General features: G+C 38.7%; 1 protein-coding gene across 2 annotated transcripts in view; it reads right to left on the bottom strand.

The window, feature by feature from the left end:
* The window catches only part of MLLT3 (MLLT3 super elongation complex subunit), a 258,133-nt gene extending 244,388 nt beyond the window's left edge, over positions 1 to 13,745 (bottom strand). Inside the window, exons 1-2 of one of the 2 annotated variants that reach the window (XM_029201787.1) lie at positions 13,486 to 13,745; positions 11,939 to 12,119 (exon numbers count right to left, since the gene is read on the bottom strand). In XM_029201787.1, the coding sequence (XP_029057620.1) occupies positions 11,939 to 12,119; positions 13,486 to 13,497 (193 nt within the window). In that variant the 5' untranslated portion in view covers positions 13,498 to 13,745. Of the gene's footprint in view, positions 1 to 11,938; positions 12,120 to 13,040; positions 13,257 to 13,485 lie in introns of those variants that run through there. The other variant, XM_029201788.1, reaches the window with a different exon arrangement.
* Positions 13,746 to 23,751: the final 10,006 nt, after the last annotated feature.

Below are 23,751 nucleotides of genomic sequence, written 5' to 3'. Positions count from 1 at the left end.
TACATCCTTCTCTTTAAAGTTTACAATAAACTTATGAAATATTTATGCATATATTCATAGTAATATTAAAAGAAAACACTAAGAATGACATGGTGGTTAAATTTCAAATAACAAAATGTGAAAATGTTCCTTGGGGAAGACATTCCTGTTTATGTTCCAAATGAGATTACGTTTTTAAAAAACTAAAAAGTTTATTATAAACACATCCTTATGTACATTTAAGTATCTAGTTTAACTTTCACATAAGTAATATGCAGCATTCAAGGAAGCTTGAAAAATCCAACAAATTTTACTGATGACAAGAATTTCCTGACATCCCACCTCCCAGAGATAACTTCTGTAACACTGTGTGAAGTATTTTCTTCCCATCTTTTCACTGATGTATTTTTATCTGTCATACAATTCTCCAAATGTGGTTAAAGATGAACAACTCTGAACATTCTGCTATATAGAAAATGGACTAAATCCTACTAAAATCAATGATCATGATAAATCAAAAAAAGAGACTCCACAGAAAGATATTAAGTAGCATTAACTACAAACTACTGTGCAGCCTTTACAACATAAGTATATTCTCATTTATTTGCTGCTCTCTTTAAAATGTTTGCATTTGAGTATTTTTGTATAAGTTAAATCCTTGGCTCTAGTCAGTCACTTGACAATTCCCTTTAACAAGTTGTAATGATAAAAAGAATTATTTTTCTTTAACCTAAAAGTTATGCAGCATGCTGCAAGTAAAGACTGAAAGTGTACTTGCTTTTCAAGGCAACTTCAATTAAGCATCTGAATTATTAAACAGAAAACCCTGCAAGTATGTTGAGTGATCAAAGATTTGACATACTTTCTTCTAACCTGTTCACATGATAATTTGAGCCCAAGTCCCCAGTTATTATTCTATTGATAATAGAAACACTAATAGTTATCTGAAACATGATACTTCAAAAAAGCAAAACAAGTGACAAAATTTCAAGGTCTGGCCTATGTTATGTGAAATTAAAAAAAAAAAAAAAAGTCAACTTTCAAGAAAAAAACACAGTGATCTAATGACCTGGTCAAGAGCCACATTTGAAGAAGTTTCAAATAAACACAGAGTCTCATGAGTTCTTGGACTGCTCCAACCTACAAGAAGTAGTTGATAGTTGATATAAATGGCACCAATATAGTCAGAAAGTAACTTTTCATAACCAAAACTTAACCTACTTGGTGAATTACTCATGTAATCTTCTATTTCTCTGATATTCAACAAGTCTTTTACCCATTCCACTGTTCACACACCATTTAAATGGTAAAATTCCAATATACTGAAGTTCATATCAACATTTTGTTTTTTTTCAAAAAATCCTTCTCCAAATTACTACGTTTATGAAAAGTGAGCAAACACATGAGCACATGCCTATTGCCTAACGTGATAACCAATATACAGTTGATATGTAATAAGTGGTAGTTATTTCATCATTATAAAAACACTAGATCAATGACACACTCAGAATTTATCCTTTTTTTAAAACTAAAGAAAAATAATATTTCAGAGCTGGAAAAGCCCAAACACAGAGCTTACTCAGTCCAAACACATCCCTTTTGCCTCCCAGGCCAGGGCCTTTCCTGCTGCACTGCTAAATACTGCTCGTACCAGTTACTGGAATAAATCTGACTCCTACTTTTAAAGGTAAAAGGCTAGTTGTATTTCACGGATTAAGTAGTAAAAAAATGATTGACCTGTCCAAGTTGCTCAAATTTGTGTCCAGCTTTTAAACAAGCACTTGGAGTAGGTAAGAAAGAATAAGGGAGGAAAGAAAGAAGAGGAGAAAAATTCATTTTTGCCTATAACTAATAAGCTAAAACCCATTCTAGAAAATGTGATTCTCAGCGGACACAATGTTTCCTGCTGAATTCAAGTGGTGGCTCTGTTTATACAAAGCCAGTTATTAGAGGTACAGAAGAAATAAGTTTCAGAAGACAGAGTAATAATTTATCACTTAGAAAAGGGGATACTTAAATCAGGATTCTCAAACTCTTTCTGACTTGTGATATCCTCTTTGATGTTATACTTTTGCCCAAAAGGTCTACTGTCTATGGACTACATTGATGAAAGGTATGAGTACTATCCACAGTGATACTATATGTCCCATCTCCTTGGATGTGTAACTCTAATGCAACACAGCAGGAACAATAGATACATACACAAGGAGAGGTGAGTGCTGGACTGGCTGAAACGTGTAATGCGTGCCTGGTGCTCCATATGATGAGGAAAGTAGCTGCCCACTGCTCTGTGCTACTTGTGGGCACAGGTAGGAAAAGTCATAAAACAAGCATGATAAGACAATCTGGAGCCATGTCAACATTTTGCATAACCTATCCCACTAAAAGCAACCAAATCCCAATAGCCTGACTCTCTGTTTTTCAATAACAGTCAGTACAAAACAGCTGCTTATATTATAGGAACAAGGAGAGAACTCAAACGAAAAAAAACATTTTGTAAAATAGAAGAATATTTCTTCAACACAAAGAAAGCTTTCATTATGCAGCAACTCGTATGAATGGAGTATTTCAGGTAAAAGGTATGGATGACATGAAGTCTACAATGAACCTTGTTTTTAAACACTCAAAATGTTATAAATGCTTACCGAAATACATAGACACCTGGAATAATCTGACGTTAATCTTCCCCAACACCACCCTGAGAGGAAAGGGGAAGGAGAGCATAAAACCTATCTGTAAAAATTAAAGGCATCATGCTGACTAAATTTATATCCAGAAACATTAAGAAGAAAGTAAATCTCTCTACTGTCTAGGCCACTGTTATTATATTAATATTTTAGGAAATTGTTAATGTATATTTTGCTTTTAAAAATCAATACATGCACATAACATTTGGCCTGGTATTGATGGGAAAATAACCAACTAATGATTTCTGCTGGAAAGGAACAAAGAAAAAAATTCATGTTTGGCAAAATTAAATATATTAAAATTTATTTGGCTCTGAGAATATCAATCTTCTAACATGGGTAGTAACTAATTAAATTCAACTGATCATCTTTATAATCACTTACGAACATTATTTTAAATAAATGGCCCTCAGAATTAAGTTCAAGACAAGTCATAATTTTCTTTCATAAAAAAATGATGGTGCCTTGATTTTATCCAAAAAGTTAATCGTTAACTACTACATACCAACTAAATCACACCCAGATGCTAGCCTTATCTTTTTAGAAATTCCATGATAAACGGAATTGAGGCCTTCTTCAGGCCTCAGTCACTACAAACGTAACACACTTAAGTTAAAAGGATTAGGTCATGCAACATTATTTCTTAACACAATGTTCTGCATCCTTCAAGGAACTGCAATCTTATGATGGAGGGGGTACAACATATCAGGGAATACCTACCATTCCATCACAACTTTTCCTAATGATTTAATCTCAAAGGAAAACCTTCAATTAATCCATAAAATGAATTTGATTTTGCCTGAAAGCAGCTAGAGAACCTCTTCCTTTTAAACGGTACCTACCATGGTTACCACCACTTAATTAAGTCCTAGATCATGTCTACAAAAGCGGTTATGGCTGAACATGTGTCCGCTAATATAAGTGAATAATTACTCAGTGTTTCAAAAGTAAACATTTACCACCATTTGTTACTAGTTATCTTTGCACCAGCATACTTGTGACCATTGTGTCTACATGCAAGATCACTTCACATTTCTAGGCTTCCGATTAAAAGTAAAATGAGAGGGTAAACAAAGATGAAGAATCTCAAGTGTCCTTTCCAGCTCTGAAAGACACAAGCACACTGAAGGCAGGGACCTCCTCTTTCTGTTATTTACATCTCCCCCAGTCCTTTCACTGTATCCTACACATATGAAGCCTATTGGTTAAGCACATTACCATGCCCACAAATTATATTCTTCAACAAAACCCCAAAACCAGACAGGAAAACAAAATAAAACAGATCAATTTGACAAAATTAAAAACTTATGTATGACAAAAAGATACCATAATTAGGCTACAAGAAACAGAAACAAAAATGGGACAAGATGTCTTCCACACAAATAACAAAGGATTAGCATCCCACAGATAAGAAAAAGACAAACATCCCAATCTTCTTTTTTTTTTTTAAGACAAAGGATATAAAAAGAAGTCAATACAGAGGAAATCTAAATGGTCAGTAAACATACAGAAAATGTTTAACCCCGTTAGGAAGCAGAGAAATGCCAATGAAAACAAAAAGACACCGTATTTCAACTAATATCAAAAATAACAAATCTTAAAATATCCTACATTGGCAAAGATGTAGAGAAAATGATACTCATTCCCTGACAGAGTATGAACTGTCACAACTACTTTGTGGAGCAATCTGACAATGTCTAATGCAAATGTAAACACACACACAACTGGTATTCTAGGCCTATATCCAAAATCTTTTTCATTCGTACAAGGTAACAAGTACAAAGATATTCATTGCACAGAACAGAAAATGACCTATATAGTCCTTAACAGAAGAACAGAAAAGTAAGCATAAAACATACTCCTACAACAAAATACTAAGCAGAAAAAATTAAAGGGAATGAGTTGGCTCTCTAAAGATGAAATGGCAAAAGGTTCAAAATCATATTGAGTACGGGGGAAAAGCAAGATGCAAAATTATTTACTCAAGGAAATGTTCTGGAATTAAATAGTAATTGTTGCACAATCTTATGAATATATTGAAAAAACACTGAATTTTACACTTTAAAGGGGTGAATTTTATGGTATATGAGTTATATCTCAGTTGAAAAAAATGATTCACCCAGTATGATACTTTTCATGAAGATTTTAAGACACAATATACTACTACCTGTAGCAATATAAATGTGCAAATGTACATAAATAGATGGGAAAAAGGCTGAAGAGTTGGAAGAAAAGGTTGGGAAATATTTAAACACTTGAGCCACATCTATAATACTTGATTCCCTAAAAATCAACAAGGAATCAAACATGATAAAATGCAAACATCTGTTCATTCTCGGCAGTGGGGATCTGAATGTTTGTTCTATCATTCTTCCCTTTGTATTTTCCTATACGCCCCCCGCCTTTTTTTTCCAGAAATACGAAAAGGGCACAAAACAAGCATATTACAAACAGCAATGGTAAATATATAAACACATAAAGATATGTGGCATTACTAATCAAATAAATGCAAATAAAAATGAGGTATCATTTCATGCAGCAGATTGGCAAAGATAAAAAAAAAATCTTTTAATCCCCAGTATTGGCAACCACGTGGGGAAATGGGCAGTCTCCCAACTCCTAGGGAAGTATAAACTGGTACAATCTTTTTGAAGGGAAGTTTGGTAATGAATATCAAAATGTAAAATCTATATACATAAGGAAATTATTGGAAAAACCATTAAAATGAATATCTAGGATGTTCATCATAGCATTATTCATAACAAATTAAAACTAAGAACAATATAAATGTTCAAATAAATAAATCTATATTTAATGTGATACCATCAAATTCAGCTTTAAAAAGATATGCTACCACATAACATGAGGGTAGGAATGCTCATCTGTGTTTCATCCCCAACTCCTAGAAGTATTCTAGACACATAATAGGAGCTCCAAAAAACACTTGTTGAATGAATTAATGTTAATTTAAAGTTAATTTATATTTGTGTGTATACATAAATATAAAAAGATGCCTACCAAAATATTAATTATGGTTATCTATGAAGAATTTTCAGGTAACTCCTTCTTTATATTTCTATGGTTTGGTTTTTCTACAGTGAACACATATGTGTAAATTAGAAAATACAATTTTCATTTGCATGTAAAAAAATTAATGTTTGCATTCTTCATAAAAGCTGAATTGTACAACTGTGCAATGTAATTTCTCAATTTCTATGATCTATAACATAACAAAAACTTGTCAATTACCTGTAATATCATCAGTGGGAAATTATTTATGCAAAAACTCTTTTCAGACAAGTCATTCCCAAAAGTGAATACAGCACTACAAACAAAATAAGGAGAACCACAAAATACAAGAGAATAGAAGATTAAAGCATTAAAATATACATTATGAGGAAAAGAAAGAAGTAAAGACACTCTGGCCACACACACACAAAATAAAATGTTTTAAAAGAATATTAATTTGTATCACTGAGACAAGAGAACCTCTCCTTCTACATGTTAGCTGCTTCACTGAGTAGTAAAAACAAAAAGAAAGTATAAAAACCAAGGGGAAAAAACCCACAGAATTCTATATTATTTCCATTAGGACAGTGTGAAACATTGTTTTAGAGATCAAATATCCTAAAGTCTGGACAATAAAGATTAAAGTCCAGTAAGTTCAGTAACATATCGAGTCCTTGCTTAATTACATAATTGCTATAATTGTGTTTAAAAATCCCCCCCCATTGCCAAATATCTAAACTTTCCAAGTTCTCTTTTGAAGACTTAAGTCACTAAGAGATAAAAAACAAAAAAAGCTCCACATCTTAGAACTGTAAAATCTGTGTTAAGTAGTGGGGATCATCTGTAATAGATGACCGGGAAAAGAGCTAAAGGGCTAAGGTTGATCCATAGAAGACCATTAGAAGGAAACGTCAAAGAACAAAGGAACAAAAAATCTTTAAAGAAAAATTATGACACCAATGGATCCCCCTGCCCTATCTACCTCCCAGAGGTACTTCTACAGAGGGTTACCTAAAATAATAGATGTAAAAGGCTTCTGCACCATAAAATGGACAGTAATGTTAACTGTAAAATATAGCCAGTAAAACCAAGTTTGGATTTTCCTTTTAGGAAAAAAAATCACTAGATAATTGTTACACTGGAATTTAACCACGCAAATACCTTGGAAGATTTATCTTTTCTCTTTCCAGGAAATGGGTGTTTTTTTTTTTTGCGGTACACGGGCCTCTCAACTGTGTGGCCTCTCCCGTTGCGGAGCACAGGCTCCGGACGCGCAGGCTCAGCGGCCATGGCTCACGGGCCCAGCCGCCCCGCAGCATGTGGGATCTTCCCGGACCGGGGCACGAACCCGTGTCCCCTGCATCGGCAGGCGGACTCTCAACCACTGCGCCACCAAGGAAGCCCAAGTATTTTTATTAGCAACAATAATAATGGTTACAAAGAAAATTAGCTTCCACATAACAGGGCAGTTTATCTGTGCCAAGTTGTAAGTTGAATATTTTATATTAGAGGTTCTCCGTGAACAAGTCTGGGGACCCCAGGATGCCCAAAATCTTTTCCAGAAACTGGCAAAATTAAAGCTATTTTCATAATAACTCTAAGACACTATTTGCCATTTTTACTCTCATTCTCTCCTGAGGGTACAGTGGAGTTTTCCAGAGGCTACATGATGTGTGATAACACAACAGACTGAATATAAAAGAATATAAGCAGACCCAGTTGTCTTCTATTAAGCAAAATGTTAAAGAGATTTGCACACACACACAAAAATAAACGATGCCACTCTTCTTTATGTTTTAGAAAATAATTTTTCATTAAAATAGTATTTATGTGCTAACCTAATAGGTTGATGGTTGTTATCTTTAAACAAATTAATAAGTAATTTGTTCAAACTATTTCTGGTTAAGTTTGAATACAGTCAATATTAATAGATACAATTTGCATAGAAATTCCTAACCCTAATTATCACTGGGCAACGATATCTACCCAAGACAGTTCAAGGTCACTTTTAGAGAGCTACGTGGTAATCCCTCTCTGAAAGGCAGTAGTGTATATTGGGACTTTATTCTTGTTTTTTCATCTTAAAAAGTAATAAGTGCTCATTGGAATGCTTTAAATGTAAAGAATTAACATTTATTTAAAAAAATCAAACACTACAAAAAAAAAAAACTCATCACCACCAATACCATAGCATCCACTAAAGAAAACTATTAGTAAAAGTTTGGTGTCCATTCATGCAGAATTTATTTATTTACACACATACACACACATACTTTTTATCTGTATAAACACATTTTTTAAATGGGATCACAGTGATTTAGCTACTTGCCTTATTTCACCTACCATCTCTTGAAGATCTTTCTTTATCTACAAATAGATTTACCCTCTTTTTTAATAGATTACCATAATCTAACTGTACCCAGTTGAGGTCCCTTCTATGGCTTGCTTCCAAATGTTTGCTATCAAAATAGAGTCACAAAAAATACGCTGTAACTTTGTGGATTTGTGACCCCATATCTGTTGGAAAATACCTATAAGTAAAATTGCTGGGTTGATGTGTATAAACATTTAAAATCTTAATAGATTTTGCCAAATGCCCTCCAAAATGTCCGTGCCCAATTTACATTCTCACTAACCGCACATGAGATTTCCTCCAGCAATTCAGCTTTTTAATTGGTGAATTATACTTTGTTGCTTCAAAATGTCAAGTTGTAAAACTGTTCTCACTGGTCATCTTAATTCCATACAGAACTCTACAGAAATCTCAGAAGACTCACTGAATGTGTCAGTACAGTCACCCATCTTTGTTTTTTCCATAAACCTTTTAAATACCTCAGGAGAGAAAATACTTCAGGTGCACATCGTATTTTCAACTAGTAACCCCTCAAATTTTAGATACCCTGATGAAAAGTTATTCAAATTATTTCGGAAAACTATTTAACACAAATCAGAACTACACAGTAAAGCTGGGCTCAAACACTTAAATCAAAGGAAAGTTATAAGTGTAAATTTATCATACTTTATCTGCCCACTCAAAGGACTAAGGCTACAAATAAAAAGCTATCAAATCATACCAGTGGCCAAATTAGCTTACAGAAAATAATAAGCAACAGATTTCATATCATAAATGTCAATGGAACAGACTGCAATAGTAAGGATGGCAATAATTGGAAAGAAAGTTCACTCAAATTCACATCATGCTGAAAATGAAAACATTAATATTTTAAATGAAATGTTTTGAGTATGACTGTATTTCAGTCATATCAGACTATTATAAATCTTTGATACTAATAAATAAAATATAGTCTTTTTTTGCAAGTAGATAGTTTTAAAATGCATTATAGTTTGACCTGCCGATTCTGTAATGGCTAATGGCTATTCCAGCCTTCACAATTTCATCAAAATCTTCTTTTAGAACTTTGTGCTAGTAGTTTTAAATTGAAACTGTCTTTAGAACAGAATAAAACCTTATTAATTCAAGTCCAATTAGCTCAATTCTGAAATTGTATACATAATTCTCACTGGGCAACAAGTTGAACTTACTGTAATTTCCTCCTCTACAAGTTCTCATAATATTACTGTGAAATAAAGGAAATCAACCTGAAAATCAATTCGCTTTTCCAAACCAAAGATTTATGAAACTAAGAACTCATCCATTTTTGTGGCTTGAGCAGTTCATCCTCAGATCTAAGCCCACTTCTGTTTATCAACTACCGTATATATTGAAAGCGATTTAAATTGTCATTATTAATAGCCATTTACAGTTTACAGTATGTGCATTTCTTGTAACTCAGATTTTTCACAAAACCATTTTTGCAGTTTCTCCCATTTGCAAGCCTCCTGTTTATCGTCCATAATATCAAAAATATAACACCTTAAAAAAGTATGGAAGTAGACTTAGAAATGCCTGGCATTCTTATTTTGTATTTATTCTTATCATTTCGAAAGACCTTATAAGCCAAAAAATAAGTCCCAGGATTAAGTGGAATGTTTGGTGTTACCTTAATTTACAACTAACTATTCCCAATGAACAGAGAAACCTTCTCTTGCAATCTGAATCATGTGTAATTACAGTATGACAAGGTCTCTCCTGGGCTATGTAAGCTGGCATTTTTCCCAGGACTTGTCACATCATGGGAAGCACACATACAAATAAAAATCCAAAAATAAACATTTTGAAACAATGGCTTATAGGCTACATAAAGAAACTCCACAGTTGAGAATAAAAATTGAAGAGCCCAACCAACAAGCAGACATCTCTCACTAGAGGCGTCTGAGAAGACATCAGTGTTATCAAGCCGCTTACCACACCTAGCAACAAAACTCCCAGGTGTGGACTGTACAGACAGCACTCTCAGGTACCCTCAGGCTGGACAGAAAATCATTAAGTATGGGAAATAAAAGGAAACGTCACCACACACACCCACTGAAGCAGAGAAACAGTGGTGAAATATGGAGAGGTTGATCATCTTTAATTTCATAATGCCAATTTGTTGATTGTTAAGGTGCCTAAACAAAGTTATCTTAAAAGCTACATCTTCGGCCAGCTGGCTTAGTTTTCCTAACATAATAAATATTGCTGTTGTTGTTGTTAAGGGTATTTCACCTTGAAATGTACAACAGCAAGTAGTTGTAACAGTGTGTACAAAGGATCTTAGAAGGTGGTTTCTTTTGTTTAAACTCCTCTGCTGTGGCTCTATGGACACATGGAAAAGGGAAAGCGAGATTCCAAAAAGCATCAGACCCAACCTCACATAATGACAGAAACTTGACAATACTCATCTTCATTACAGTTCGGAGGAAAATTTAAGTATAATATCTCTGGCTATATTCTGATATAAAATGCTAACAAAATCTAAATGTTATTTCCGATAGACCATGCATATCCCTACCCCTCTATTAGATGCTGGATTCATTTATTAACCATCCAGCAAAGCACATCAAATTCAACTGTTTGAGTTTTCAAGAGCAGCTATAAAACAAACCACTATAGGCAAAACATACAATCCTAAGTCCCATTACAAGAGCTCTGGAAACAAAAATAAGCATTAACATAAACCTCTGCCACCTCTAAGGCACAGAACATTTCTCCTTTCTTTATTCAAGCCCCTGAATGTTCAATAATTTCCACATAGCTCTAAGCAGATGGATTTATTATGATGTTATGCTAAGAAACTGCAGGAGTTCTAGATGCCAATAAAGATTACGGATCAAATGGAAGATAACTACTAACCATTGTGTCGACTTAGATAAATAAACCTGCTCACAAACAAAGCACCTTATTGTATTTGTACTGTTACCTCCACTAATCCAACTAAAACAACCAGACAGTAGCTTTCCAGGGGCTGAAGGGAACAGAAATGGAGATTTCTCAAACCCTCTTTAAATTTCTTGTAAAATAACACTCTGTTCCTCTTTTTTCAAAACTGTCCTTTATGGAAAATGCTTGGGACCGCAGAGGCTGCGCAGAATTATGCAAACCAGACACCAAGGCTAAAAACCAAGGTAAGGAAGGAATGAAGCAGAAGGCAAGACAACACCGTTGCTCTGAAACTTAGCTTCGACCTTTGCAGGGACTCTTCCCTGCAGATCACATGGGGCAGACACTTCTGAACGCTGCTCAAAATCGAATGAGCAACCAAGTGCCATCGGGGAGCTAGGGACCAGTAAGTGCCCCCCCCCAAACCGAACATAAAATCCTGACGGTGGGAGGTCGGGGTGGCTAACCCACAAAAAGAAAAGTCTATGACAACTGGTACCTAAAGCCTCATACACAGGGAAGAAGGTAAGAAGACCCTAAAGACAGGCGACTTCTCAAGACGGAACAATAAGTACATCCCATGCATCCTCTGCTAACAACACAGGTAAATCTCAATTTCTCCAGTTAAAAAAAAAAAAGGCGCAAGCTGTTTATTCCCTCCAGCCCCGCTCCCCACGCCTCCAAACCCAACAACTAATTGCACCTTCCCCGCAGAACCCGCGGCTAACCCCAGAGGACCGGTGAGGGCTGGCTTGGGATGAATAAACACTCGACACCTGACAGTCCTTTCTCTGCGGTGACTTTCACGGAGCCGAAGTGGCGCGCGCGCGGGCGGGAGCGGGGACCTGGCCAGCGCGGCGCCGCGAACCCTGGTCCCGAGCTACGCCAGCGAGCGCGACGCGGGGGGCGGGGAGAGGGGCAGGGGGACCGCCCGGGCCAAGCGATTGTTTCCTCCTCCAGCAAAGACATTTTTTATCAAGCTCCTTTTGTATTCGAGCCCTACCTCTTTTTGGCCTAGGAAAGCTTTCGTGCAAGTGGAAGACGACTTTCTCCACAAAGTGCTGTATGTTACTGTGCTCCGGCCCGCGCACGAACACCATCCAGTCGTGGGTGAAGCCTTCCACGGTGGGTTTTTTCCTCACCTGGGCGCGGTGCCCCAGCTCCAGCTTCACCTGCACGGCACACTGCGGGCAGGGGGGAGGAGAGACAGCCGTGAACAACAGGAAGGCGACCGTTCGACACTGAACATTGCGCCTGACATTTTTTTTCCTCCTTCTTGAAACGCACATAAAAGGAAACGGCGGTGCCCTCTGCATCCACGTTTCACGCGCGTGGGCGCGCACACCCCACACCCCCAAATACACGCCTCCGGGCCCGCATCCACACCCGCCGGGATTGTAACGGAATGTTACCCCCGATCGGGAAGAGGGGTCTGGTTGTTGGGGGGTAAAGAGGGGCGAGCACGCTCATCCACTACAAGCACGACAACGAATGCATCGGAAACAAATTAGAGACAATTAGGAGACGATGCCCGGGCGGTTGCCCGGCGTGGGAGGGGAGGTAACTGGGACCCCCGAGGGGGGTTCTGGCGAGCCCCCACCCCGAAAGTGCCGCGGCGACAGGCACACGCCGAGGAAGTCTTTGTGTACGTGTGTGTGTGCGTGCGTGTGGATCGCTGTGCCAGGCGGAATGGAAACTACAGGCAGCCTCCGCCGATGGGCACAAACTCCCGTGCTCTTACCACGGGGTTCGTGCACAACAAAAGTGAGACGTCGTCACACACGCACGCACACACACACGCCCGCAGGAAAACACGCCGAGGCGTCCATAACTTAAGGCACCCCGCACCCCCCCCCAGCGAAAAGCCCCACACGATCGGCGAGGCCAGCCTAAGAGAGCCCCCGCAACACACTTCCAAGAGCCAAAGTGGCCCCAAAGTACCTCCCACCTCCCCCAAAAAATGAAATTCGGAAAGGCAGGGCGGCGGACGGACAGCCGCCGACCCCCGACTGCGCACAGCCCGGCGCGGGGGCAAAGTTGCGTGCGGCCCCGCCGCTGTCAGCCCGCACACTCCGGCTCACACTCGCGCGCCGCGGAGAACGCACCATCGTAGCGGCCGGCGAGGCTGCTCGCCGCGTCCCCGGACTGTGCCCGCGGCTCCCGGCGGCGGCGGCAGCTGAAATATGGCTGAGTTATTATTCGCCTCCTTCCACCGTGTGTGAGTGTGTGTGTGAGTGCGCGCGTGTGAGCGAGAGTGCGCTTCTTGCGATTGCAAAGAGAGGCGAGGAGGGAGGCGCGGGGGGTGGAGGGGCAAGTGTGTGTTAGTGTGTGTGTGTGTGTGTGTGTGTGCGCGCGCCGGGGGGGGGGGGGGGAGGGGAGCGGAGGCTGAGGGAGAGGCAGCAGCTCCCTGCAAGCCGTACCAACCTTTCTCTAATTGGAACCGCGGAGCGCTGGCGCTGTCTGGGCTGCGGCGGCGGCGGCGGCGGCGCAGGGCGAGGGAGGAAAGGCGGGGGGTGGGGGTCTCTTATTATTATTTTTGTATGTACTTACCGAGCTAGCCATGCCTGGGGGCCCGGAGGTTTGCTGGGGTGTTGTGTGGTACCCCCCTCCCCCGCCCCCCTCAGCTGTAATTCATGAAGAGGCTGCTATGAATGAGAGCGCGCCCAGGAGCGGAGGGTAGATGGCGGACATTCTCTGCCTTTTTCCCCCCGCGTTCGCTTGCTCGCTCGTTCGCTTATTAAACTCAGCCCCAAAAGCAAAAGCAGCAGCAGCAGCAGCAGCTCCAGGGCCAGAGGATGAGATTCCGGAGCATGCGCCGTGGCGCCTGACACCGGGGCTCCGAGCCTCACGGGGCGGAGGGAGGGCGCGCGGGCGGGGCGGAGCGGGCGGGGAGGCAGAGCGAGCGAGCCAGGGGGAGCTCGAAAGAGCCAATCACCGGCCACCCACCCGAAACCCCGGCAGCCCGCACCGCCACACTGGAACGCCTCGCTTAAAGTAACAGGTTCCTGCTGGGGGGTGGGGGGAAGTAGGGAGAAGGGCGGGGAAGGGGCGCTGGAGTAGGGAGAGCGGCCAGCTGGGGAGCCATCCCAGACCCTGTGTAAACTCCTCTCGCCCTACAATAAAAAACGGATTAAAACTGCTGGAATGTAGCCACTGCCTAGAGCCCCCAGCCGCCGGAGAAGGGGTGTTAAATCAAGTCTTTGGCGTTAGTTAGCACGCTCGGGGGAGGGAGGGGGCTTTCTTTCACTTTCCACCACGTCTTTTTATGGTTTTGTGCTGAAAAGGCAAGAACTCACACCCAAACAAACTTATTTAAAGACAGAGCGAGAGAAATGCCACCCTTACAAACAAGCATCTAAAAGCAGTCGCTGAGACGGTTATAACCGGCAACAATTCCCTGGCCCCCTTCCCCATCCACTCACCCCCGCCCTTCTGCCACTGCCACCGCCACCGAAAATTTTAAAATGAAATGAACAAGAGAGAGAAACTAGAAGGCTAGTTCCTTCCCAGGGAACGCCTCCCGCGTTGGTAATCCCCGGCTGGGATGCACCACAAATTGGTGCCCAGGTGAAAGCGAGATACCTGGGAGTGCTGGGTGCAGACCCTCGGGGACCAGGCTGGGAGTTTTCTTGGGGAGGCTCCCACTCCTGACAGCCTGCTGGGTTGCATAAGAACGTGGCAAATTGTCCTCTAAGGACGCGCGGGGCAACTGGGAGTCTTAAAATAGCAGATAAAGTTAACACTGGCTGTAATGTGCATAAATTGGATTATAATCTTTAGGCGTATTGGTGACAGCCAACGTAATCCATCTCTGGGTATTAATCCTGTTAGGCTCCCGGGTGATAACCAGTCGCAGGAGTGTTCCCAGAGTCGCGCTCCTGCAAAGGTTTCCACTCGGGTTGTTCTTGGTCTCGGTGACCGGGGACAGAACAGCGCAGCCACGCGTGGGGCGGGGTAGGAGTACTGACTAGCTTCCTTTAGCAACACAGACAACCTTTAGAAAGGAAACGGATAAGATCTAGACAACTGATTTGAAAGTGAAATATGTGTGTAACTTCGGTTCGTTAAAGAAGGATCCTTGCATCTCCTTTGCCCTCATTCCTTTTTTGCTCTCTTTATCTTCTTCCTTTTCTCCCCTTTTTCCTACCTCCCAACTTCTTTCTGACTCTTTCTCTTGGCTTCATTCTCTTCTCCCTGCCTTCCCTCTTTACTTGCCTCTCTTTTATTTTTTGGCTCAACTTTCTTGCTTTCTTCTTTTCATTTTCTTTCTTCAAACCACGAAAGCAAGTTGTATGGGCCCTTGGATTAAAGAGAGCGATATAGCGGGAAGGAGGTTAGCTGGGGCATCCGGGATCCTCGACGTTAATTTGTCAGTTCTCCCAGCTGTCCCACATCACATCGGACCGCTTCGGGCCAATTTTAATTTCCAGTGCAAGCCTCCGATTCAAGCGGTTTGAAGCCCTAAAACTGATACTATGCTCTCTCCCTCCCACCTACAACCAAGAAAGCTTCTTTTACCTGTGGACTCCAATTCCTCCCACCCTTTTACTGAATTTAGTATATAACGGAGAGAACAGTTGAAGATAGAAACATTTTAACCCAAGTCCAAGAGCTTAGATTTTGCAACTGACCCACATGTACATTGATGCGTGTCATCTTGTAGATGTATGTGTAGTTGTGTCTGTGTGTATAAGGACTAAGTTTACATACACATTGACGAGCTATGTGTTAGGATCTATGTGAAGGATGGACCTACTTGCTATGCATTATTTAATTTTTAAATAAAATAATCAAACTGGAGAGAAGTCCTTTGGAATAATAAGATAGGAAACTGATGGTTATCTGGATGTGCCATTAATAAAGCCATTTCTTTGGTGCCCTGGTCACATTCACAGGGCTCTGTGTTGCCCTCACCTACTTCCTGTTTCTGCCCAAGCTGGTGAAGTGTATCATGATGGGGTGGGGCTGGAAAGGTCCCTGCTCTGGGGCCACTTGTGCTTTGTTCCTTCTGAATTAAACCTGGAAAATTCCCCCTTTTCCACTGCATTCTTACCATCTTACATGGCCTTGTGCGGGGAAGAATAAAGTAGGAACTTCCTATATGCCATGATTTAGGGGTGCCAGATAAAGCCCCCTCCCTGAAAAGACCTGCCACATGGCTTACCATTCCTACGGGACACCCTCCTTTCAGGCAAGACGCTGAAAGTGACTGCTGAAAAGCAAATGAGGTTCCACATATAAGCGATACCATATGATATTTGTCTTTCTCTGACTTACTACCAGGGGGGAAAGCAGGGGGGAGGGATAAATTGGGAGATTGGGATTGACATATACACACTACTATATATAAAGTAGATAACTAATAAGGACCTACTGTATAGCACAGGGAACTCTACTCAGTACTCTGTAATGACCTATATGGGAAAAGAATATAAAAAAGAGCAGATATATGTATGTGTATAACTGATTCACTTTGCTGTACAGGAAACTAACACTAACAACTCTACTCCAATAAAAATTAAAAAAAAATAAAGCCATTTCTTATAAAGTGGCAACCATTAGGCAGCGAGTCTAGCTTAGCACACAGATGAAAAAAAACCAATTATTCTTCGTTTGAGTTGACTTCAGGGTTTGGCTAACTTCTTCCAATTCCAACCGGGATGTCTTGGGACTCTCTCTGTAACTCGTACTCGCGCTGAGGGACTGATGACTCCTTTCTGAATTATGTATTTGCTGAATTCGGATTTATTATGGGAGTCACCAATAAGCCAGAGAGTCAGAGAAGGTCTTTTCCCATTATTCCTCCTTTCTCAGAGACTGCTTTAAAAACCGGAGGTGTTAATTCTTTTCTTTCTCCAGACACTGGAAATATAGATTTCGTCAGTAGATGGCGCACAGAGCCCTTCCACGGACGTCCTTACGTGACCTCTTTGCAACAAAAGGACAAGGAGGGGGAAAAAAGGAAAGATAACACAACCATGAATAATGTAGATTCAACTTTTGGGCAAAGGAATTTATGCCAGTCTTTCGAAATATTATTTATAGCCTATTCTAACAAGCTATTAATTAAAAGGATTCAAAACAGAAATAACAGCAGATTAATTTTGTACCCAGCACATCTGAAGATCCTTGCACTTTAAGTGAGGTACAAATGTGAAACAACTTTTTGGGTACTTGACAATGTAATTATAGAAAGTATTTTTTTTAATTATAAAAAGGAGTTTGCGAATAAATTTTGAAACAAATTTTTTCAGTTCTAAATACAAAAAAAAATTAAATGGAAGTGATGAGGAAAAAACCATTTATTTATACAAAAAGCAATTATCTTACCAAAATTCACACTGTAGTACTTAGCACAGTGTGAAGCACCATAGGGTTAGTTTTGAGGAGCAGAAAAGAAAAGCAATTGACACCATCATATCAAATAAAATGCTTGATGAAGAATAAAAGAAGACGGTGTCTGGGATGGATATTAACTCCTAAGCATTGCCACCACCATTGCCATTGCCCTACACCATCATTTTGGCTCCAGTCCTTTTATTTGCAATTGGTTTGTTTAGTTAGAAGTTGAGGCCAGTTTGGATGTTTCTAGCACAATATAACTCCTTTAAAGAGTAATTAGGGTGTCAAGGAGCAGTGGTTGCTTCTCAATAGAATTTTACTTACTTGTGATAGATTACTGATGTACAAACTCAAATAATCAAATCAATTAAAATTAACCATTGCTCATTCTTTGCTGTCTGGATTTTGGGGGAAAAGGAAGAATATGCATGGATAAAAAACAGATAATGGGACAGACATAACCAAACATCTTGCAAATATTAGACTCAGAATAATTAAGGATCTTTTTCTATAATAGTGCACTTTTTCTGTGTATTTCACCCATACATTCATTCACCAAAATGATATTTCTCCTATTCCATGTGCCATGCACAGAGTTAATCTCTAAGAATATAAGAATGACAGGGTTCCTGCTGTCACAGAGTTTATGACCCAAGGGAAATGTTTTACCAAAACCATATCTTTTTAAAATTTTTATAATGCCTACATTTGGGATAGAGATGTGTGTCACACATAAGCAAGCAGCATACAAATTTGACACGAACAGCCCAAGGACAAGAAAAAGAGTGGCACAAGATTAGAAGCCCAGGGGCATTGCCCTCAATTCTACCTTTTAATACTTAAAATAAGGTGGGAGGGGAGTAATATCTTTTTTGCAACAGCAGCCAAGGTCTAATTTCTTTTTCCTTGATCTGAAGTGTTTTCCATGTTCACTTTATTGCAGCTCTTTTAAGAAAAAAAAAATCTCACAATGAAAGAAAGCTTACTAAGCCTTTTCAAGATCATGAGCATATTTTCTCATTTGAGATAGAATCTCTGTTTCTTATGGAAATTTTTGGTTAAAAATGTTATTTTTTAACATTATATTTAATTCACAGTTCTAGGATAGTGTATTGGGCACCACTGAATAGTACAAATCATTACCACTTTGAAAAAACAATTGCTTTGATACCCAATTAAGCACCTAGTCCAAGACTATTTCCAGAGATAAGAAATACACAAAGCTTTTTTAACCACCAGAGCCTCTTCATGTGTAAATTATTCCCTGAGAGTAATTTAAGCAGTGCACTTATACATTCAGAAGACAAGAATGCCTCCACAATAATAATTTATTAATTTAGTGGGCTGCATCCCTAATTTAATAAATAGCACCTCAAGGCCTGAAAATTAATCAGGGATATTATATAAGACCAACAATATGAAACAAGATAAATATTGGAGGTCAGCTGAAATAGTATGATTGAAAATGTCTTCCTAATATATACGAGAATCCCAATGAAATATTTATAGGTAAAATACATGGTAAATTGAAACTGCTTGCTATAAAACAATCTATCTAAAAAGTAGACCATTTTGCTCTATCTTTATGTATCTCTGGCATCTCTTCAAAGGCTACTGTACAATTTCCTATCTCTCTTTAGATAATGATTGGACCTCCTTGATTTTCAGTGTAAATTCTGTTTTTATATATGATTTTACCTCTCTCATTCACATATTAAGAATGGAGAGTTAAAATAATCACTTTATCCTAAAATCATAAATTATATTTTGCCTTATTTGGTAAAAATGAAAAAATAACATATTAGGCCTATGAACTAAGGTTGACAGGTCAAACTTCAATTAAAACTGCCAGAGAAATTTAGGAAGAAGAAATTACTCCCTTCCATGTATTAAATGGTTTGAGAGTGGTTTGAAAATAATACTAAGCCTCTAAGAAGTGAGTGATTTAGTATTTTCTGGTAGGATCAGGTATCCTGGTTGAGTTAAACTATTTACAGTCAGCTCTGAATGATCCACGAGCATATTATCCACTTTGTAGATAATCTACAATGACACAATTTATGTGTGGGGTTTTTTTTAATGTAAACTTACGTTAGAGTTAGGTTTTTTTTTTAACTATACAAAATGTGCATGACTGCATCTAATTTGTCAATTTCCATTCATAGCTTTTCTCACAGAAAAGCTTGTGTATTAGTCCACATGCCTCTTTTGGACCCCACTTTCTAATTTTTATAAGCAATTTGTTATCCCAGAGATGGAGTGATCTGGCAAAAAACTATTGATCTAGGAAGCAACACAAATTGATAAGAAAGAAGGAATATTCATTTACCAGTGTGCTGAATTAAAAGAACTCCTAGAGGCTATTACTAATTACATAGTTTTATTATGTATTCTTCACAAAATCAAATAAGGGAAAGTTAGGGAAGGATGATTTTTTTAAATTAAAGTATATTTAATTTACAATATTATATTGGCTTCAGGTGTACAACATAGTGATTCAATGTTTTCATAGGTTATACTACAATTAAAGTTATTATAAAATATTGGCTATATTTCCTGTACTATGCAATATATTCTTGTTTTTATATAGTAGTCTGTACTTTTTAATCCCCTACCCCTATCTTGGCCCTCTCCATTCCTTCCCTTACTGGTAACCTCTAGTTTGTTTTCTGTATGTGAGTCTGTTTCTGTTTTGTTATATTCATTCATTTGTTCTATTCTTTAGATTCCACATGTAAGTGATAACATACAGTATTTGTCTTTCTCTGGGAAGGACTATCTTCTGAACTGTACTGGTAGCAATCTGGAGAAAATTTCAAGTTTTAACAAGGAGTTAAAAGTCACTTATGAATAGAAGTTTACTTATTTCTATACAATTAGACCCTTAATATATATTATTTCAATCTTTTGGCTTCTGCTTCATGACTTTGACATTTTGGTTTTATTATTAATTCAGTGCATTCAATTAACTTTTATTGGCTGTCCATTGAAGGTCAGCCATTGTTCTTGGTCCTCTGAAAACTCAGGATACAAGCATAGGATGCCTTTAACACCATTATTTATTTCAAGTCATTTCATAATTATTGCCTTAGAGCTGACAGGTTGTTACAAAAAATAAAAGATGTTATTAAGCACTTAACAATAAACCCTTGTTATTCACTTACATCTCTATTTAAGAAAGAAAAAAGATTTAGCCATGACATTGGCAGTAATCCTTAAGAAAGAAAGAAAGGAAGGAAAGAAGGAAGGAAAGAAAGAAAGAAAGAAAGAAAGGGAGGTTGGAATTATTTACTAAGGTCGCAAACAAGTACTGAGAGCCCTTCCAAATCAAAATTTCATTTCTAAAGGCTCCAATTAGTCAATTTGGGACAATTTGAGTCTCAAAAAGAATCTATGCGTCTGTAATGGTACTTTAAAAAAATTAACGAGCAGGTAAAAAAAAAGGTGTCTCCTTATAGAAAAATACTAGCTAATTAATATACGTAAAAGGAATGATAGAGTTTGAAAAATCATTATTCTGCAGCAACCAACGCAGTAATAGATTTAGTCAAGGCTCACCAATATGTATTGAACGTATAGAATGAAAGATTTTTGGAGACAATATTGTTCACAATGATACAATGGCTCACTGCATCATTCACATATTACATATTAATTACAAAGGGAGAAAAGAGTCTTTACAGTGGAGAAATCGGCCGGACATCACTTAACCAAGTGATCAGACTTAACATCACCAATAATGAGATGAGCTGACATCATATGCCTCTTGATATGATGCAATGAAAAGCATGTATCATCACCCGTGTCGTATTCCTGCCAAAAGTGTTTGCATCTAACTGTGAGGAAGAAATCAGACAAATCCAGGTCATGTGAGACACTTTACAAGGTAACTAGCCTGGATTCTTCAAAAATCAGTATCATAACTGACTTCTCGCCTTAAAAAAAAAAAGTGAGGAAATATTCCAGACTAAAGGCAACTAAAGAAACGTGACAACTAAATACAATACTTAATAGTTAACTAGATTCTAGATCCCAAAACTAACACAAACAATAAAACAGACAGGATTCCTGGAACAATTGGGGAAATTTGAATATGTACTATATATATGGTATCAAGGTTAAATTAAGTGGATGTGCTAACGGCTTTGTGGTTATGTACAAGACTCTCCTAGTTCTTAGGAAATACATGCTGAAGTGTTTAGGAAAGTGTGTGATGTCTGTAACTTATAACTTACTCTCAAGTAGATCGATCAAAATAATAAATAAGTCCATAAACTTATACATAGTTATAAATTGAGAGCAAGAGAGAATGCAAATGAATTGAGGTGATCATTGTACTACCTTTCCTGTAGATTTTTTTTTTTCAAAATATAAGTTTTAGGGGGAAAATGATCCTCAAGATTCAAAACTAATTTCTGAATTCACAGTTCAGTATATGGTTTTTCAATAGCATGTCTTTTTGTTTCCTAAAAAAAAAAAAAGCTTAACAAGAACAAAAGTAGGGAAAATGAGGAGAGAAAATATTATAATCTAAAGGATTTTGTTTGAAAGAAAAGATAGAAGGTCAGAATTTTTTTTTGGCCCTTTGAGGCTTTATAATCTCCCCTTTCTGCTCATCACCAAATTTGTTTTTGAATTATAAAAGTGTGATGGCTTTTGGTTGACTGATATGTTTGAGGTCAGCATCTTTAGTGGTCTCAGCTTTTCTGGCAATGAAGGGCTCCAAAAGGGAGCAAGACACAGGACATGGGTCTGGCATGCCCTGCTGAATTAGTGACAATATTTTCATGTGAATGTTCTTTCAAAAGTAGATGCTGTATGTGAAAGGTTTCCCTCATGAGATTACAGCAATTTAAAGGTCATTCAATTCTACAGACCGCTTAATTGTGCTCCATTAAGCATTTCTCAAAAAGAAGTGTGTGTGTGTGCGTTTAATAGCATTCAAGGACTGCCAATATCAGCATTGCCTAACTTAGAAAGATTTTTTTTTCATGGCTTTTATCACTGACCCGGTGTTTAATGCACTGACTTTCCTTTTTTATTGCTCAAGGGCAGCTGGATGAGTAGCCTTGGCTCATTTAGAAACCATCTAATGCTTTTGTTCCCAGTTAATATTTTCTTTAAAGGTCACCTACCTCTGACACCTGTCAGGTTAGCACTTCTCAGAATCAGGAATAGGACCTTTTCTTGATCCAGAGCAGGCAATGCAATGTCTAAAGATCCGCCAGCAGTTCTGAACGAATAACAGATTAAAAATTACTCTTCAGGCTCTCATTTTTAGGGCCAGGATCCTTATGGGGATTTTTTTTTGCCAACCATGTACCAGAGAGAGGAATGGGGTAAGAGTAGATAAAATAGGAACAAGGTGGAGAGCTGTGTGTTTCCGCTCGAAACTTGCGAGAGAGTGCACAAAGTCACCACTCATTCCCTAAAATGTCAGTCAGGGGCAGAGAAGGTCACTGAGAGAAATAAGTGGAGAAAAAAAAAAAAAAACCCTCCAAAATAAAGAACACATAAACAAGATAAATCCAAATCACTTTAAGAAAAAAATAATCCAAACTAGACCACAAAACAAAATGTATGGGAATTATAAATATAATAACTTTATTGTAGAAAAATTCTTTTTACTCTAAGGGTAAAGATTTTAAAGACAGATTTTGATTTTTATTCAGTAACCCCAACGTGGTAGTTATAACTGCATATAACACAGTCCATATAGTTTCTCAGTTAATTAGTTGTTATACTGTGGTTCTTACCCAAACTGTTTACTCTGTAAACAAAAGGTACCAGGGTGTCCTTCAGAGATGTCATACCTCTTAACTTTTCCTTCAGTTAAGACTTTTAATTCTCTTATACAAACCCATACTTCAAACTGTGTACTGATCCTGCCATACCCCTGATATTTGGATTAGAGAGCTAACACACTGATCTACAAGCCAAAACTTCAGTTGAGCATGAAGGCAGAGGTCATTTGCACTTGGCAGGTAAATGATGTAAAGAGAGTTTCCAGGCCACAACACAAAATATCTCAAATCACTTTGTTTTCCTTGACTCACCAACTTGGTACAAATGTTTTCACTGTCAGACACTCAAGGCTTTGATTTTTGTTGTTTTATTTTGGGAAGAATGGAAAGAAATTATGATCCCTCTAATCCTTATTAAAAGTAAAACTGGGGCTTCCCTGTTGGCGCAGTGGTTGAGAGTCCGCCTGCCAAAGCAGGGGACACGGGTTCGTGCCCCGGTCCGGGAAGATCCCACATGCCATGGAGCGGCTGGGCCCGTGAGCCATGGCTGCTGAGCCTGCGCGTCCGGAGCCTGTGCTCCGCAACGGGAGAGGCCACAACAGTGAGAGGCCCGCGTACCAAAAAAAAAAACAAAAACGTAAAACTGGTTACTTTTTACAGTTACCATATAAGTGGATGACATTGCTTCTACTCCTAGATCCACCAATCTGTAAAACTGTTGATGGAATAT

This window comes from Monodon monoceros, unplaced genomic scaffold (assembly GCF_005190385.1).
Source record: "Monodon monoceros isolate NGI ecotype Baffin Bay Population unplaced genomic scaffold, NGI_Narwhal_1 Super_Scaffold_5, whole genome shotgun sequence".
NCBI lineage: Eukaryota > Metazoa > Chordata > Mammalia > Artiodactyla > Monodontidae > Monodon > Monodon monoceros.
Note: the sequence above shows the minus strand (reverse complement) of the source record. Positions and strands in the feature narration are given on the sequence as shown.